General features: G+C 51.5%; 5 protein-coding genes across 5 annotated transcripts; 1 reads left to right on the forward strand and 4 right to left on the reverse strand.

Moving 5' to 3' along the window:
- Positions 1-6327: 6327 nt before the first annotated feature.
- Positions 6328-6694, reverse strand: M421DRAFT_258348 (uncharacterized protein). The gene has a single exon (XM_033588659.1). The coding sequence runs from the start codon at positions 6580-6582 to the stop codon at positions 6367-6369; it is 216 nt and encodes a 71-aa protein (XP_033445535.1). The 5' UTR covers positions 6583-6694; the 3' UTR covers positions 6328-6366.
- A 1274-nt stretch (positions 6695-7968) lies between these two features.
- Positions 7969-9068, forward strand: M421DRAFT_70240 (uncharacterized protein; the record flags this gene model as incomplete). Its single annotated transcript, XM_033596687.1, has 4 exons — positions 7969-8161; positions 8187-8494; positions 8545-8672; positions 8717-9068. Coding segments are annotated over 4 exons (981 nt in total), but the record flags the coding sequence as incomplete, so codon positions are not given.
- A 474-nt stretch (positions 9069-9542) lies between these two features.
- On the reverse strand, positions 9543-11298 carry M421DRAFT_258354 (uncharacterized protein). Its single transcript, XM_033588660.1, has one exon. The coding sequence runs from the start codon at positions 11142-11144 to the stop codon at positions 9690-9692; it is 1455 nt and encodes a 484-aa protein (XP_033445537.1). The 5' UTR covers positions 11145-11298; the 3' UTR covers positions 9543-9689.
- Positions 11299-11453: 155 nt separating this feature from the next.
- M421DRAFT_70287 (aldehyde reductase 1) lies at positions 11454-12491 on the reverse strand (the record flags this gene model as incomplete). Its single annotated transcript, XM_033596694.1, has 2 exons — positions 11454-12393; positions 12445-12491. The coding sequence occupies 2 exons, from the start codon at positions 12489-12491 to the stop codon at positions 11454-11456; spliced, it is 987 nt and encodes a 328-aa protein (XP_033445538.1).
- A 2368-nt stretch (positions 12492-14859) lies between these two features.
- Positions 14860-18665, reverse strand: M421DRAFT_7984 (RhoGAP-domain-containing protein; the record flags this gene model as incomplete). Its single annotated transcript, XM_033597504.1, has 5 exons — positions 14860-15285; positions 15330-15616; positions 15661-16773; positions 16890-18225; positions 18279-18665. The coding sequence occupies 5 exons, from the start codon at positions 18663-18665 to the stop codon at positions 14860-14862; spliced, it is 3549 nt and encodes a 1182-aa protein (XP_033445539.1).
- Positions 18666-18677: the final 12 nt, after the last annotated feature.

Below are 18677 nucleotides of genomic sequence, written 5' to 3' on the forward strand. Positions count from 1 at the left end.
ACCTCTACCTGCATCGGGAAAAGTTTTTCGAAATCTGGCCTAGACTGGCTGTTGCTGACAGTTGTGGCATAGTCGTGCAATAGCTATTTAATAGCCCTAACAGCCCTAATTTGCGCTAAACAGCCCTAATTTCGTGCTAATATTGCTAACAGCTAAAATACTAAGTGCCTTTATTTAATAACGTGTTTCACAAGCGAGCGCCGCACCCAACCGAGCGCCGCACTCTCGCTGCCAGAACGCCGGCGCAACAACAGCGCGTAATGTCTCAACCACAACAAGCTCCTACACTCTATACTAAAGCTGATGTACAGCTTGCTATATCTAATATCTTAAGAAACTAAATTTAAAGTATCTAACGCGCTAAGAAAGTCTACAAAGTGCCTAAACAAACAATCTAACGCCAACGCGACAGAACACGCTCTTGACATGACTGCGAGCTGAATGCAAAGCGCCTTATAAAGCTAGAAGAGGAGGCAGTTGTACTACGTATACTTGAGGAATCTGCGCGTGGCCTACCCTCCTCAAAGGCAGACGTACAAGATATGGCAGATAAACTGCTAAGAGAGCGCGGCGCAAAGCCTGTTAGCAAGAACTAGGTTGACAACTTAGTAAAGCGTACACCAGAGCTCTAGAAGCGGTGGACCCGCCCATACGATCACCAGCGGGCTGCCTGCGAGGACCTAGCAGTTATCCAGCCCTAGTTTACGCTTGTTTAGTCTATAAAGGCAAAGTATAGTATTATAGACAAGGATGTGTACAACTTTAATAAGTCTAGCTTCCTAATAGGCAAGATATTGTTGTAGCTAGTAGTAACAGGCTTAGAGAAGCCTAGGAAGTAGAAGAAGATCTAACCTAGCAATTATAAGTAGGTTACCCTAGTACAAGGTGTTAGGTTAATAGGGAAGGTTATCCTACTATTCCTTATCCTTACAGGCAAGGTTCTTATCTCTAACTAGTTTACTAAGGACCTCCTATAGGACTAGGTTATTAATGTTAGTCCTACTGGCTAGACTAATAATAATCTAGCGCTTGCCTGGCTCCACCACTTCAATACGCATGCGAAGCTAGTTAGGGTCTACCAGCTACTTATTATTAACGGCTATAAGAGCTACTGCTTAGTGGCTTTCCAAGATCTCTGCAGAGAGAAGAAGATAATCACTCTCTGTATGCCCCCGCACTTGTTGCACCTGTTGCAGCCACTTGACGTTGCCTGCTTCTCGCCACTAAAGCGCCTGTATAGCGACAAGGTTTTGGCCTTAGCACGCAGTTGCATCTACTATATTAACAAGGAAACCTTCCTGCCAGCCTTTAAATCAGCGTTTAGTAAGGCTTTCACTAGAGAGAACATTCGCGCAGGCTTTAGAGGTGCTAGGCTAGTCCCACACAACCTAGAGGTGGTGTTATCAAAGCTTAATGTGCGCCTGCGCACACCAACGCCACCAAAACCTAGCGACGTTGCCTAGGAGCTAAAGACACCACGCACTACTTACAAAGTAGAGGAGCAGTCAACTCTAATTTAAAAGCAGATTTAAATCTATTAAGGGTCTCTAGCAAGTTTGTTAGATAAGCAGGTTAAACAGTTAGTAAAGGGCGCTTAGCAGATAGCTTATAATATAGTATTAATGCAGGAGGAAATAGGCTGCCTTTAAGACGCTGTAGAAGCGTCTATAAAGCGCAAGACCTGTAAGCAACAATATATACACACAGAGGAGACCCTTACAGTTAGCAAAGTAGCTAACTTAATTACTAAAAAGGAGGGTAGGGGTTGTAGTAAGGGCAAGATGCCTGTAAAGAGGGTGTGCGTTAGATAACACTGTAGGTGTTGTGGTAAGATTAGACACAATTCCTACACTTGCAAGGTAGAAATAGAGGACGCAGATAATAGTAAAGCTTCTAAATAATACTATCTACATCGGGAAAAGTTTTTCGAAATCCGGCCCAGACTGGCTGTTGCTGACAGTCGTGGCATGGTCGTGCAACGGCCGTTCAACGGCCCTAACGGCCCCAATTTGCGCCCAACAGCCCTAATTTCGCGCCAACGTTGCTAACAGCCAAAACGCTAAGTGCCTATATTTAACAAACTTAAAACAACGTTGCAACGTCGTTGCATAGCTACCCTTAGTTCTGCTAGTACTAGTATTAAATATTCAAAAATTGCGAAATTTTATGCACAGATAGAGCGAAATTGTAGCTTCAAAATGAGCGAAACATTATTATTGTAGGCCTACTACAACGCGAGTTATAGAGCGTTGAAGGTTTGTTTGTTGAAGGTTTATGTTTTGAAGTTGCGACAGCACACCATGGCAGCTGCAGCTGCGCCAGCACACAACACATCAGCTGCAGCTGCAACAGCACACGACGTAGCAGCTGCAACAGCACACAACAAAGCACCTGCTAACAAGCACACACTGCAGAACAGGCAGGCCTAGGCGTAGAATTCTTGGTTTACCTACTATTCTTGAATAATATTCTTGTATTTTCTAACATTTAGGCTGCTAGAGCCCTAGCAAAGAATCTTAACTTAGTGTCTTGGCAAGGAACATTAAGCTTAAAACCTTCTACGCTTAATAACTATTCTATTAATAGGCCTATAATATTGTTTAATAGCTTATTTTAAAGAGGAGACTTAGTAGTATATTAATATAATAAAAGTATAGTTTATTAAGCAGAGCTACTATTGTAGCAGGATTAGGAGTTGTTGTGGCTATTGCAGCTGTTAGGACTGTTAGAGCTGTTGGCTTGAAATTGGCTAAACATTGAATGCACATTAAATAACTGTTGTAGGCCTATAAGTCCTACTGTTGCCCACAGTACAATGCCACAATTTCCTGATTTCGACAACGGAAAAACTTTTCCCGATGTAGGCCTGCAAACAATTATTTATTCGTGTTGTGTTGTGATATAGCGCTGCGCAGGCGTTCTGTTGTTGAAAGTGCGGCGCTCAGTTGGGTGCGGCGCTCGCTTGTGAAACACGTTAAACTTAAAATAATTTTGCAACGTTGTTGTATAGCTACCCTTAGTTCTGCTAGCACTAGTATTAAATATTTAAAATTTGCAAAATTTCATGCATAGATAAAGCGAAATTATAGCTTTAAAATAAGTAAAAAATTATTATTACAGGCCTACTACAATGCAGGTTATAGAGTGTTAAAGGTTTGTTTGTTAAAGGTTTGTGTTTTGAAGTTGCGACAGCACACCATGGCAGCTGCAGCTGCGCCAGCACACAACATGTCAGCTGCAGCTGCAACAGCACACGACGTAGCAGCTCCAACAGCACACAACAAAGCACCTGCTAACAAGCACACACTGCAGAATAGGCAGGCCTAAGCACAGAATTCTTAGTTTACCTACTATTCTTGAATAATATTCTTGTATTTTCTAATATTTAGGCTGCTAGAGCCCTAGCAAAGAATCTTAACTTAGTGTCTTAGTAAGGAATATTAAGCTTAAAACCTTCTATAATTAATAACTATTCTATTAATAGGCCTATAATATTATTTAATAGCTTATTTTAAAGAGGAGACTTAGTAGTATATTAATATAATAAAAGTAACGTAGATTATCACCGAGCCGGCCATATCACTGAACCAGCCACTTTCTCTTAGCACGACCACCTTTTACCCTAACATAACATGCCTTAACAACAACAACTTCAGAATACTACTAGAGAAGGCAGAGTTATCCTTGCTATCTAGGCCTTCTACGCTAGCTAATTTCGCAGTATCTGCAGCGCTGCTAGAGCATTAAACGTACCTTAGTAGCGGGTCTCTAATCACCTTTACAATATCACGTTTTAACTAGACGTACACGCTAATTACTAGAAACTTACTATACTAGAGGAGCAGACAATTGTCTAGTATAACGTGCTTCACAAGCGAGCGGCGCACCCAAGCGAGCGGCGCACTCTCCCCACCAAAACGCTTGCGCAGCGACAACACGTAATGCCTCAACAACACCAAACCCAGAGACTCTATACTGAAGCTGACGTACAGCTTGCTATCTTAGATCTTTAAAAAGAGCAGATTAAGAGTATACGGCTTGCTAAGAAAGTCTATAAGGTCCCTTAAACTACAATACAACAACAACACAACAGAACACACTCTTAACGCAATTGCGAGCTAAAATTAAAACGCCTTACAAAGCTAGAAGAGGAGGCAATTATACAGCGTATACTTAAAGAGAGTTTACGTAGAATACCACCCTTAAAGGTGCACGTACGAGATATGGCTAATAGACTGCTAAGAGAGCGTGGTGGGAAGCCTACAGGCAAGAACTAGGTTAATAACTTCATTAAGCGTACACCAGAGCTGCGAACGCGATGGAGCCGTCTGTATGATTGCTAGTAGGCTGGCGGAATAGGTATACTCCAACGTCCTTCGTGGGTACCCCCCAAAACCTTATCAATAATACATGGATTCTAGCGAACTAGGGCTGAAAAGAAAGAGAAAAACCACCTCTACATTTTTGTAGTAGAAGGTTTTGTTATAACTATTAAACTGCACAAGCTAGAGGCTAGAAAATGTTAAAAAAGGGGGGGTACCTAGCAAGCATACCTATTAATAGGCTGGCAGAATGGGTATACTCTAACGTCCTTTGTAGGTACCCCCCAAAACCTTATTAATAATACATAGATTCTAGCAAACTACGGCTGAAAAGAAAGAGAAAAACCACCTCTATATTTTTATAGTAGAAGGTTTTATTATAACTTTTAAACTGCACAAGCTAGAGGCTAGAAAATGTTAAAAAAGGGGGGGTACCTAGCGAGCATACCTATTAATAGGTATACTTTGCTAGGTAGTGTTAATAACTTAGCTAATACTAGGCAGAATCAGCTAATTCTTTTTTTATTAGAAGGCGCAATACTAGGCGCTTCTATTGAATAATAGATTATGTAAGCGTATCTCTGCTAGTTAAGAAGCTATAAGCCAAAACGTAAAAAAGCATACCCTACCCATCCGCCAGCCTACCCTACAGAACACCCTAGAATTTAGGTCGCAATTAAAGCTTATTAAAGAGAGGATTTAATAACATAGCAATAGCTCTCTAACTTTAATAGTTAATGCTCTTAATTAGCTTACTAAGGGCGCAGAGATAATAGCGCATTCACTAGTTTTAGTGCGCAACCAGGTCGCAGAGCTTCAAGCTGCTAATGAGGCCGCCACACGCTGTAAATTACACAAGAGGAAGCAGATCTAGAGGGAGGGGACTCTTACTGTTAGTAAAGGAGTGCGCTTAACTACCCTAAAGTACTTTAAAGCCTATAATAATAGGAAGAAGGCAAGCAAGAAGAGGCGCGTTAAACTAGGCACTTAGTCTTTACAATGCTGTAGTAGGTGTAGTAAGGCAGGGCATAACGCGCGAACGTGCATAAAAGATGCGCAAGATACTGTAGATTAGTGCTGTATACTGTAAGTTACAGTAACTTGCAGTAACTTGCTGTAATATGCAAGAGAAGTTGAAGTTTGGTGTGGTCTTGGCAAAATCCGGTCACTCGCCCGGGCCGGCCACTCGCCCGTGAGGTACGTTATAGTTTATTTGTAAAGAAAGTAGGGGAAGGACTAGACTACTTTCTTCCTAGTCTAGAAGGACCTAGACAAATCTAGACTAGCTTTGTCTAAATAGGAAGTGTATAGCCTAATAGAGATAAGGTAGGGTTATGTAATATAATAGACAAGTTATTATATTAGATACTAGGTAGAGATTCCTAGGCTAGGTACAGAGCAAACAGAGGGGGGAGAGCTAGAGGTATTTATACTTCCTCTCCTCTGTCTGTATTTCTAAGCAGAACGTTCTAGACTCCTCTAGGTAGGTCTACTTTATCTATGCTTAGTATTGCTGTATATGCAAGCAAGATTACGTAGGTGCATGCGTAATTGTATACGTCAGCATCTTACAGAGTAGGCTACTCTATTTGTAAGTAGAGGGTCTAGAACATCTCTAGTTACTAAAAATAGAGAATAGCATATCTTAAGAGCAAGAGGAGATACAGGCTTTGTAAGCACACTATTCTAATCCTCTCTTTTAGGAGATTAGGATAACAATGCTTAGGTAAGCATAGTGCTATACCTAAGAAGGACATATGCTAGAGAAAGATTATAAGAACAAAGTCTTATAACTTTACATTATTAAGCAGAGCTACTATTATAGCAGGATTAGGAGTTATTGTAGCTATCGCAGCTGTTAAGACTGTTAGAGCTGTTAGCTTAAAATTAGCTAGACATTGAATGCACATTAAATAACTACTATAGGCCTATAAGTCCTACTATTGCCCACAGTATAATGCCACGATTTGCTAATTTCGACTATGGAAAAACTTTTCCTGATATAGTTCCTTTAAGATACTTTAAGCCTTTTTGCGTTAAGACATTATGGGTTGTATGAAGTTTGGTGTGGTCTTGGCAAAATCCAGTCACTCGCCCGGGCCGGCCACTCGCCTGTGAGGTACGTTACAGAATATTTTCGCAAGGGCTTAATTAAGCTATCTCTGCAAGGGCTAGATTGAGCGACATAGTGGCGTTGAGCAAAATGGGTGTGAAGTTTGACTCGTTCTTGTTGATGCGCGCATTTGATGAATCCGCGCATTTGGTGCACGGACACAGTACCTAGCGCATGCAGAAGATCAGGTCCCTAAACTGCGCGCTTGTTAGAATCTTTAAGAAGGGAAAACACCTGCGACATGCTAAACAGTACCCTGTGCTACCTTAATTATGTTGCCGTTTCTCCTAATCTAGATCCGCATTGCTAGGTGCGCTAGACAGTGCATGTTAAACTATTCCTTGTTGTTATTTGTAACGGTTGAGAGGAGAAGCAGATCACGTGTTGTTGGCGGTGGTCTGGTGCTACTTCCTTATGTTGTTGAGCACCTCTTACCTCAGCTGCATCACAAACACGTCATCAAAACAGACCGCGCAGCGAGCCTTGGAGAGCAAAGATACAAGCAGAACAACAACAGAGAACAACACAATACACTCGTTATATACATTTGCCCTTGATACCGCAACATTATTAGTCACATCGTGCATAAGGTTGGGATGCTCCTTGTTGAGCACCTCCTGTATGGCCACCAGCTCAATAGGCAGTGCGCATACTCACCCCACCTTGTAGTCGTCACGGCGCAACAAGTACGCTATCTGCAGTCGTTATTGTCGTCACAAGAGGAAGGGGTGTGTAGAGATGCTAGATAAAGATTGTTGCTGCTGCGAGATAGGGCTGCGGTCTAGCAGCCATTTAGATTTCCTTCTAGCCCTTAGCCTTGCGACCTGCACAGCCTCTAGCTGCGTTACAGATATGGCGGTTGTGGCATCAAAAATTTCTGCTTCGCCCGCATCTGCTTGTAGTACTGCACTGCCACTAACTGGAGCATTGCTCTCCTGAGCACACTGATATCCTGCTAAATGCAACTGCACACCATCCTACACTTCTGTAAGCGGTTGCGAAGCCTACAGTGAGACGTGCACTAAAGCAAGGCAAACTTTAGCAGGCTGGCTGCTAGAGAACAAGAGTATTAAGCAATTCCTAGATGTAGAAGACATACCCCATGCCTCGTAATGCATTTCTAATATTTTATGTAGGGTGCTACTACCCCGCAGCTTCATTACATGTACACTTCACCATGTCACAGGGAAGAGCTGCGTAATAACCACCTTCTAGATTAGTAGGAGAAGATGTGTTCTCAGCAGACACCCAGCCAGCGCCAGAGCTGATGCAGTGTTTCCAGATACCAAGTTGTCTCCTTGCAGACGCGTACCGACGCTCAAACAGGTTTTCAGCTCTGTGGAAACTTTCAATCAGGATGGCTAGCTTTAATGTTGTTGTAAGGTCTAATGCTATGTGTTGCACGCAAGTGTCTGCTCACCACATACCACAGACACGTGGTTCTGCATCCTAGTGAAGATGGCTGCTTGAGATACCAGCTCAAGCTACACCTAGTATGAGACAACCTTCCGCTTGCAATGAACAGCTAGTTGCTGCGCAATCCTGTGTATTGGCGCGTTGTCCTTATTAAAGGGGCTGCTAAAAGACGCCCTTGTCCTACTAGAGGCGACATTGCCGCTCACAGACCCATGCTCACTGCACCTCCCACAGGTAGAGGCGATCATCGCTTTGCAAGACTTGTCTGTGTGGTATGTGCGCGACGTTTTGCACAGTGTTGAGAAGGCAAGTACGACCAAGCAACGATGAGGCAGTACTGTCAATAACAAGTGTTCAGGACCGCTCGCTGCCAGCTCGCGGGTCTCAAGACTTTATCATGATGCGTGAGGGAGCACTTCACGCCATCGATTTGTTTGAGACGCTCAGCGTGACAGTCGAGACGTTGGAAGCCATGCAGCAGCACATTGCGTTGCTTGCGGACAAAAACAGGCAGGCGAGTGGCTGTAAGCCAGAGACGTTGCTCCAAGCGCGTATGCACATGGCCTTCCAAGCTAGGATGCTGTGCAACTTGCTTCTGCGCTCGCAGTCGAATAAAGAGCGGCTGCAGAACGAGATTACTCTGGTAGGGTGAACGTAGCGAGTGTGAGAGCAGACTTGCTGACGCGAGGCCAGGCATACAACATGATCGCTCAGCGCGACAGTCAGGTTATGACAGGGCTAGGGGAAGTAGCGAGGCTTGACAGCAGTGCCATGAAGACGATTGTGGTAGTGACAATGGCGTTCCTCCCGCCGACCTTCTTGTCGGCATGCAATCTCCTACAGTGATACGACATATGGCTAATAGCAAGCAGGCGATCTTCAGCATGAGCTTTTCTGACTACAAACCTGACCAGGGCAGCACAGGATGGTCATTGTCAAGCGAGCTCTGGGTGTACTGGATCTGCGCCGTACCGCTGACGTGCCTGACTCTGGCTGTTTACCAATGGCGGAAGCGGAGAGTGGAACACAGAAGAAGTTACCACTGCCCAATCTGCAGAGATAGCAGCCAATGGCAAGCCCGAAGAGTTGCTTCGAAAGCAGCGCTCTACGTGCGCCTGTCACGTCAATATAGCTCTGTAGTGGTGAGGAACATAACAGTCATAGTCTCGTCTGCCCTGGTTTCCTGTCCAATTAGGTCTTGCGTTGGCATCAGTTGAGTTTATGCTGGAGCCAGTCCATGTTCAAAGTTCCTGCGAAGCTATATGATGAGCAAACATGATTAGGGGTCAATTAGACACCATTGTGCCAGATGCCTAGCTGGAGCAACCTCTTCGACAATCACACCAGCATGCCAGAAATGCCCTCTTATGCTTCAGGTTTAGGGGTTGGGTTATAATTCCGAATGATGACGGATCGCGTATTGTTGGTGGTGAAGTGGCGGCGTAAATTCACCGTTGACACTGCTGACGAACGCGCGGAGCTATCTGCTATGTTCTCGGACCTTGTCGTTTTCAAATCTGAAGGAACAGATCTTGATATGTGCATGCGGGAACCCTAGTAGCTTTTGAAAGCGACTGCGATTGCGAGCGGGAACGACGGGCATGAACGAGTGCGACGCATTTGCGAACAAAGGAGGGAGCCGGTTGAGCGGGTTCAAAGAATGCCTGGTAGTCTTGCTAAAGACGCAGTATCGATGTGATGTGCTCTTGGTACATAATTATTAAGCCATCGCTGCTTCCGATTTCTCCCTGGCTCGTGTGATTGGCGGTCGGTGAATAGCACCCGTGTAAGCGGTGCCCAGGTGATTCGAAGCACAATGCGGCGTTCCACCATAGATTTCACGTGCTGTTCTTTTCCTCTAAATGAACCTTGAGCTTCCTCAAATACATCTCCGTTTTGCAGATCTCGTCGCGGATCTCGCTCTCGGAAGCCAATTTCCCTTTCAGCTGATACACCAGCGCTGCGAACAGCACAACTGCAACTGACACCAGCGGTGACCATTGGCCAACTTGGCTGATCGATTCGTTCGTTGAGCCGTCGTTGCGGATGTACCACTCAATCCACCATATGAAGGCTATAACGAGCAGTGGCGAGATGATGATGCCTGCGAGCAGGGTGAGGATGGCGAGAACGTCGACAATGAGACGTAAAGTGGCAATGAAGTTATGACAATGCGGAGGTCCGCTGGAAGCATGCGCTGGGGGTTCGACTGCATGGCTGCAGGATTGCTGGTGCTTTCCCTTGCTTGGCCAAAGCAACACTGCTCGAATAGAAGTCCAGCTCCGCAACATGTCGCTTCGAAGCTGCTGCCCCACCGTCTTTCTGTTTCGCCATAGACTATGCGGCTCGTGGATCGGAACGCGCATGGCTTCGCTACCAAGTCTCATCACGGAGACAATGTAGAGAAAGAATTGCGCCGCGGAGAACACGACAATGAGGACATAGATCAGGGGTTTGAACTCGTCGTCGGTGCCGTGCTGAGCATTGTGCAGCATTGCGAATTTCGTAGTCGGCGTGGTGACGACGGCCTTTAGAGAAGTGCTTTGACGGATGACCTGGCTCGTGTTGAAGCAAGGGTAAAAGCAGCTGTTTGAGAGCTGCTGCCAGACAGTATCCGGGTTTCCAAAGATGTTCCATATCGTACTGTTCCAGTCGCGCTTCCAATACGTCGGGTCCCAGCCGTCGCTGCCCTGCGAATCTCCGTCAAGATTGCCGGCGAAGCAAAAGCGGAATTGTGGGGCAGTCAGGTTTGTGGATGGCCAGGCAAGCAGCGCTGATATAGTACCCGCCAACATGCAAAGATTCCAAAGCAGAATCATGTACCGGACGATGAGACTCGATCGCATTGTACGCGACCAGATCTGCAGGGGTAGACCAACGAGATACGCAGTCACCACAACCGCAGTGATGGGATCGATGTCCAGCTCCACGGCGTCCGGCTGTACAAGAAGCCCAGGCACTCCAGTGATCAGTGATACGACTGACTCTGTGAGACTCGATGTGTCGGGAACGAAAGGCAGGTTGACGTAGTTGGGTTGTTGCAATCGCGGCGGGCTCGAGACGATGATGAAGGCGTGTATAGCTGCACTGGCAGCGTAGGCCACAGCGCCGGTGAGAAAGATGTTGGAGAGCCATCTGAAGCGCAACGTTGCGAATGTAAGGAGCAGGAGAGCATAGTAGAGATACCTGGGCGTTGGTGCGTAGATATCGCTGATAGGATATGCACACATAATCTTCTCCGCTATCACTGTGAAGTCCACCTGGCTAGGATTGTACCCCAAATCTCTCTCCATTACGGCGGGAAAGGTATCATTGCTCGAATCCAGCTTGCCTTCAACGAACCGTAGTAAATTGGCATATTTGTGTTGCTGTGAGCACAGAGCGTGACTCGCGCCCGACAGAAAAGGTGCGCAATACGAGACGGAGTTGGCTCCGCTGCGGCAAATGCACCCACGCTAGAACACGACCCACAACGCGTTATGGCCTCATGGTGAAAAAGAGCGCGACATGGTTGCGCCCCGGGTCAATCAAACGGTTCGCGTGATCAGACTTTTCATTTTTTATTTTGTCTAGGTGGTATCATTGCACGACTCCCAAGCCATCTAAGCCTTGACAACGACCTTGTGGGGGGCCTCCTTCTCCTCAGGCTCGCCGAAGATGTTTACGGGCCACCTGGGCTTGTTGGCAATGTATGGGATGTTGAAGCGGCGGGGCTCATCCTTGCCGATCTGCTCAATCTTCTTGAAGTCGTCATCGGAGAGCTCAATCTCCTGGAAGTTGTCGCGGATGCGGCTTGCGGTGACCGACTTGGGGATGACAGAGTGGCCGCCAACCTGAGCCCAGGCGAGGATGACCTGGGCAGGGGCAGCACCGATGCGGTCGGCGATCTCCTTGATGGTCTTATGTGTGATGAGCAGGGGCTCGCCAAACATGTTGTTACCGAAGGCAGAGTACTCGGTGACGTGAATACCCTTCTCACCCATCCACTTTATGAATTCGGTCTGGAGGAGACGGGGGTGGCGCTCGATCTGGTTGGCGGCGGGTGTGACGCCAGTCTCATCGATCAGAGCCTGGAGGTGCTCCTGTGTGTGGTTGGAGACACCAACGGCGCGCGCCTTCTTCTTGTCGAGTTTGGTCATGGCCTTCCATGTGTCGACGATGGAGATGGAGTCGAGCATCTTGACGTCACCGTCAGACTGAAGGGGGAAGAGGTTCTGGTGAACATCGCCCTGCTCGTCGAAGGCAACGGGGAAGTGGACGAGGTAGAGATCGAGGTAGTCGAGGCCGAGCTCAGCAAGGCAGTCGTCGAGAGCAGGGGCGACATCGTCGGGCCTATGCTGCGAGTTCCAGAGCTTGGATGTGATGAATAGGTCCTCACGCTTGACGCCCTCGCTGAAAGCCCTCTTGAAGGCTTGTGCAATCTCCTTCTGGTTGCCGTAGACCTTGGCAAGATCAATGTGCTTGTAGCCAGCCTTGAGAGCCTCGTAAACAGCGGCCTCAACCTGACCGGGCTCAGCCTGCCATGTTCCAAAACCCAACTGGCTGTAGCTTGTCAGTGAACAATCTCCAATTGCTGGTTCCTTCAGTACTCACGGGATGGAGGCGCCGGTGTTGAGCTTTACTGTGCGACCGAGAGACATGATGTGTAATTGGGATACGAATTGGTGCGTAGAGAAGAGAGAGCAGCAAGCGGAATGTTTATGGTGATGGAAAATAAAGACGGAGGGGCGCGGGGAATGATGTCGGAGTGGGGTCGGGGACGTCACCGAGTCGACGAGCAGCCCCCCCGGCGCCATCTCCAGCTTCAGCACCCTTTCCGCCTGAACGCATCCCGAGTGGATTTCGCCTCCGAAGACTTGCGGCCTCCTTCAGCTTTCATTGGTTGGTCTCACGGGGCTCTGCGCTACCGTGGTCCCGATGGGAGAGCATGGTCGGCCTACACTGCGAGACATCTATATCTTGTTCCGACTCGTGCAGTCTTCTGACCAGACTATATGCTGCTGACAACATCCAAGCTATCAGCAATGAAAACTTGACCTCAAGTCGCAGTGAAGTGGTTTAGCATACGAAGAGTAGGGCCGCAGCTCGCTGCAAGCGGTTGCGCGCCGAGGATGCGGCTCAAATGACTAGGCCAGAGCGGCACCTAGCCCCGCCTACGTCATGCATCGCACATGGCACATTGCACATCGCACTTTCTCCGAGGCCTTCAGCAGCACGGCAGTGACATACTGCTCCCATGACGCCGCCTGAGATTTGAATTTTCGATTCCTTGCAATGTTGCTTCCGCAGGAGGCGACGTGTTCTTTCCGCAGGAATGCGCAATGACGCCCATACTGGCGGCCTGTCTGCTGGCGGCATATGTCTGCCAAAGCAAGCTCATTGACAGCTGGAGGCAAAGTCGCGAAATCACAAGCACCAACATCATTCTTCCCGCAGAAGCTGGTATAAAAGCTAAAGGGAACTCGAGACAGACAGCCCGAGATGTGAACGGAAGTAGAAGACCGATGTGCAACACAAAGAAATAGCACTTCATCGAACCCATTTGACGGCGGCTCTCGTAGAAGTTGGCGAAGCCTTGGTCAGCACTCAGACGACACCGAAATCTCGATCGCAAGTGTGGTCAGATATCGCCGGCGCGTGCCGAGTCAGCTTTCGATGATGTCGAGCTGCTGTGCTGGCAGGCTGGCACTGGGAAGTGAGAAGTGAGAACCAGGGCATCTTGACCAGTGACTACCCGTAAAAAGACCTCCGAAACACACTGGTCCATGACCCAAGGTTAGATCCCCTTTATGGATGTCAGGAAACATGGACTTGATGTCGTTGGCAGATGCTGCACGGTGCAGACTGTCACGCAGACGATCGTCAGCGAGCACAGCCAGCTAGTAACCATCAGACACGTGCCAAATGGCACAGGAAACGCCCCGGCACTCTCCCAAACTTCATCCATGGAAGACGCGGTGTCACTCGTGATGAACCAGCTTAGCTCGTCAACGATACCTTGACCTTTGGTCAAACGCACCGCAGAAACCCTCGACCCCGGCTACAACCACGCCAGAGCTCGCCGCGCACGGCCGTAAGCTGTTCCAGAGAAGCCTTCTAGCACAGCAGCCAGGCCATGTGCCCACGCAGAATCCGCACGAGGACTCGAGGTGAAGCGCTATACTCATTTCAGCCAGCGACTTGATGCCCCGCGCTCTTCCACGCGACCAGCGAAGTCCGAAGCAGACGTCAGCCTCTCGTACAGTCATGTCCATCGGCAGAGTGGCGCAACACTCTGTGAATAGGGGTGGTGTTCTCGCGGGGTGTCGACCAGCCGTGCGCGGGGCGAGTCGAAGCACGCGCGAGGGAGGTGTACGTGTCCACGCCCTTGACGGGGTCGAAGCCCGCCGGCTTGGCTGTCATGGCGGCGGCGCGAGGGTGCCGATGGTATTCACGACGGGGTGAGCTGGGAAGCGGATACGCGAAAGGGGGTGTTTCGGAGAGGGCATGCACAGGGGCAGAGACAGGCAAAGGTCGGTGTTGAGGCATTGGGGGGGTTCGACACGATCAGCGAGCCCGCGGCTGGCATGTCCAGGCGGCACGAGGCGATGCAACGCCGACGATACGATGCGAGACAAGACAGAGTCGGTGATGAGGTACTTCTCCATTCCACTTAAGAGCGTGCAGCTCGCCGCTCCAACCCCCACGGCTATCCGCCCACTACCGCGCAGTCCAAGCACCGCGCTGCGAAACGCCGTGTAGCGCTCTGCACCCACCATGCATCTACCACCCGTCTTCCCCGCGCAAAACATGTACCAAAAGCCAAGCCCAAAACGCCGTGAACAGCCGCGGCTGCTCGACATGCAAGCCGTCTCTGCGGCCGTGCCTTTTTGTAGTAGAACATGGACCGTCTGGATCCGGGGAATGTGACACGCGCCTCGCGCGAAGCTGCACCGCAGCACTCTTGCCATCAGAACAGAAGGAAACGCTAAACGCCAAGCACGCCAACGAAGCAGACGCACGGGAGACTCACCCGGCGCCCGTGGTGCTGATCTGCTGCTGTTTCTGGTACTGCGGCGAGCGGTAGCTGTGCCGGTGCGGGGACGCGGTGCGATGGCTTTCCGCCGAGGCCTGGGGGTTCTGGCCGTAGGGCGGGTTGGGCGCGCCCATGTCGGCGTGGCGCGAGGGCGAGAGGTTCATCCTGCCGCCGGCGACGGCGTGCTGGCGGACCGACGACTCGCCCGAGAGTGCCGAGGTGGGGTTGCTGTCTGCGTCTGTGATTTGGGGAGCGTTTCGCTCGTCCTTGCGCTTTGCGATGGCGCCCGGGTGCTTGGGCGATGTCGTGAGCGCGTCGCCGGGGTTGTTCCCGCGCTGCTCCCAGCGCCGCATAATCTCCTTGGCGCTCATGTCGGTGGCGTTTTCGTCGCTGAGGAGCTCCATGATCTCGGGAGGTACCTATTTGGTGAGTGCGCGTCACGTCAGCTGTCGGTGTGACGTACCTCGGAAAACTCGTCGTTGTTCTCAATGAGATCAAAGACAACCTTGACGGCGCCCTGGTCGACGCTGCGGACTTCCTTGTCGTTGCTCTCGCGCAGGATGTTGGGCGCCATGACGGTGGCAATGTTCCACGTGTCCATCTTGTTGCCAGACTCCTCGTCGACTGTGTGGAAGGAGGACACCCAGTTGAGGAAGCAGAACAGGACCTCCATCGTGTCGCGGTGGGCCTTGGGCAACAAGCACAGCACCAGGTGGAGCACCTTCTTCCGCTTGTCTTCGTCGTCAATGTCTGGCGTCGTTAGTCGCGGACGGCAGCTGTAGTGGCGCACGTACCATTTGCCGTCATGAACAGCCTGTAGAGCTTCAGCGTCAGCACGGGGTCCGGCATGACACGCAGGAAGCGCTTGAGCAGGTTGGCGAGGATGACGGGATTCTTTGAGCTCAGATCCACCTGCTCGACGCCCTTTTGATCGACTTCGACTTCCAGCTCTCGTAGTGCTTTGAGATTGCCGTTCTTCCGGAAGACGCCCTCAATCGACATGTCCATGTTTCTCATTGCGGTGATGGCGTCCTGGAGCAGCGCTGGGACCTTGAGCGCACCCGGGCCCACGCCCTCGGTGCACTCGCAGCCCTTCTTCTCCACCAGCCACTCCAGGGACTGCTTGAAGGTGGCATTGTCCGACGCCGGCTTCTCGACCGTCTGAGGCTTCTTCGGCTTGCCCTTTGCCTTTCCGAACCCAATCTTGCCCCAGAAGTTGTTCTTCTTGGACTCGATGAGGTCGAGCAGGTCTTCCTGGTTGTACTGGCTGTCATCTAGAAGCAGGCCGAGCTGCAGCACGGCAAGACCCTTCAGCTTGAAGTACTCGAGGGGCGACAGCTCCGAGAAGAAGGTGCGTGACCGGCCGTCGGCAATGTCGTTCAGCTCTTGCGCACCGGACAAGTCGCGACGGTGGCCGTGGCGCACCTTGGCATTCTCCTGGCCGAGAAGGGCTCCGCCACCGGCGCGGAAGGCGTTTGGCCGCTGCTCTCGCTGCTGCTCCATGGCGGCCATGCGGGCAATGTCGTCGAGGGCAAGCGAGTTGACGGCGAGCGTGGCGCTCTCCATGTCCACCTGGTCGCGCTCGTTGACGATTTGCATGCCCCCACGCATCTCCGTGTTGGCCCCGGCTTCGTAGCCTTCGGAGCCGTCGAGGATGCGGGACGCACGTGCTCTTTTCATCGTGTTGGAGAGGTGCTTGTCCAGTCGCGTGGACCGCAGGCGCTTGATGTCTGACATGGACTGCTCGTACGCCGCATTGGAGCTGCCGTGGCCGTTGGAGTGGGCGTCGGAGCCATTGTACGTCTTGGACCTCGCGTCGGCTCGCAGATGCGGGGGTGCGAGCGCAGCGCCGTTGTTGTCCATGCGGTGCCCGGCGGACGAGTCATAGCCTGTCAGGTTGGGGTCATCTACAGGTCATGATTAGTCGGACGAATGTATTCTTGGAAGCGACGCGTGAATTCTGGGGCAACGTGTCAAGATGAGGACGCTGATCGGTCGGGGGGGCGGCGGCGGTGCAGCTTACCGGATGTGTGTGGCAGCGCGCCACTGGTCCGCAGTGTGGCCATGAGGCGGGCGTGGGCGACCTTGAGGAGATGGACGTACTGCCGCAGCTTGGTGACGTGACGGAAGCCACTCTCGGCATCTGGCTGCGCGGCCGCACACGCAGGACAGAAGAGGCGCTTCGACGAGGCGCTCCAGTAGGCTTGCCGGAGATCGAGACGCAGGTCGGCATTGCAGCTGCAGCAGACCATGCAGGTGTAGTTGAACGACATGTTGTTGAGGTGCAGGCACTTGTCCTCGACCTGCAGGTCGCAGATGGGGCAGGCGTCTGCCCATCGTGGGATGAGGACTGCTGCTTCGGCGGCCCGGTCCTTGGACGCCTCTTCTTCGAGCTTTGCATCGAGCGAGTTGACCTGCGACAGAAAGTTTGCAATGCCGCTGGAGCTTCTGGTCTCGCGCTCCAGCTTGAGCGCGCCCTGCAGACAGATGCGGATCAGCAGCTTGAGGTAGTGTGCGAGCCCCGTGACCAGTGACAGCAGCTCCTGCGTCACGCCGAGACGGCGGACGCCCGTGCCCGACGACTGGGTGAGCAGCTGGAAAAAGGCAACGACCTTTTTGCACAGCAGCTTCGCCTCGCGCGAGTAGCTGAGCCCCTTGGGTGTGTTGGTCGCCAGCTGGGCGTCGAGGTCATCGGCGGCCACAAACAGCAGCTCGACGTGGATGATGAACTTGTTGGCGGCCATGACGCCGTCGACGTAGGCGCCGTTGCTCACGTGCAGCAGCATGTCGGAGATGCACGTGGCCGACTTCTCCTCAAACGCCGACAGCGTCTTCCAGATCCAGTTGACCTTTGCTTCAATCTCCTCTTCCTGCTGGCGCACCTTTTCGCGGATGGTGTCGGTGGCCTCGCCTTCTGCGGGCTGCAGGCTCTCGAGGATGGGCTGGCCAGTCGAGTGCAGGCGCACGTTCCAGTACTTGTGGATCATGTAGCATTCGGGGTGCCAGTGCTGGTTCTGCCCATTGCGGAATATCTCGACAAACTGCTTGAGGATCGACGTCTGGCAGCCGTTGCAGCGCTGCGCAAACTTGGTCGAGTAGTGGTAGTGGCAGTAGACGCTGCCCTCGTGCTCGTAGTAGCTGTCCGAGGCGCCAAACACGGTCGGGCACACGGAGCAGGTAAAGTGCTCAATGTGGTACTTGCGCTCGAGGGCCGTAATGTAGGACCCGCGGAGGGCCTGCCCGCAGTCGTGGCAGAGCAGGTCCAGCCGGCGAAAGTAGTCCGTCTCGCAGAGGGGGTACTGGCCCGGGGGCTTGTCGGGGACGGGGAAGAACTTGGAGGCGACAATCTTGCCGCAGTCCTGCGCATGTCAGCAGCGTGCTTGTGGAGAGGGGGGGGAGGGGAGGCGCGCACGTGACAGGTGAAGCACTCCAGGTGGTACGTGCCGCCCAAGGCCCTGACGAACTGGCCGGTCAGGGCCTCGCCGCACTTGCCGCAGATCTTGCCGGTGCGCTTGGGCTTGGGCGGCTGCATCTGCTGGTCGTGCTGGGCGGGGTCGGTCATGGAGCGCACGGGGCCATCGGCGCGGTCCTGGGGGTCGAGGCTATGCGAGCGCGGCGGGTTGTGCGCGGGAGCGTGGGCATAAGCAGAAGCGTGCTGCTGCTGCTGCTGCTGCTGCGGCGGCGGCGGCGGCGGCGGCGGCGGCGGGGCGGCGGCGTCCAGGGGCTCGGTGGGCTGTCGGGCCAGGCCATTGCTGCGCGGGTCGTAGGCGTCCATGCGGGGCGGCGCCGTCGAGTCCATGGGCGGCAGCGG

This window comes from Didymella exigua (genome assembly GCF_010094145.1).
Source record: "Didymella exigua CBS 183.55 unplaced genomic scaffold M421scaffold_30, whole genome shotgun sequence".
Taxonomy (NCBI): Eukaryota; Fungi; Ascomycota; class Dothideomycetes; order Pleosporales; family Didymellaceae; genus Didymella; species Didymella exigua.

Excerpts from the sequence above, each read along its gene's own strand:
- M421DRAFT_258348 (XM_033588659.1), bottom strand. The coding sequence starts at position 6,582 with ATGCGCGGATTCATCAAATGCGCGCATCAACAAGAACGAGTCAAACTT.
- M421DRAFT_258354 (XM_033588660.1), bottom strand. The coding sequence starts at position 11,144 with ATGGAGAGAGATTTGGGGTACAATCCTAGCCAGGTGGACTTCACAGTG.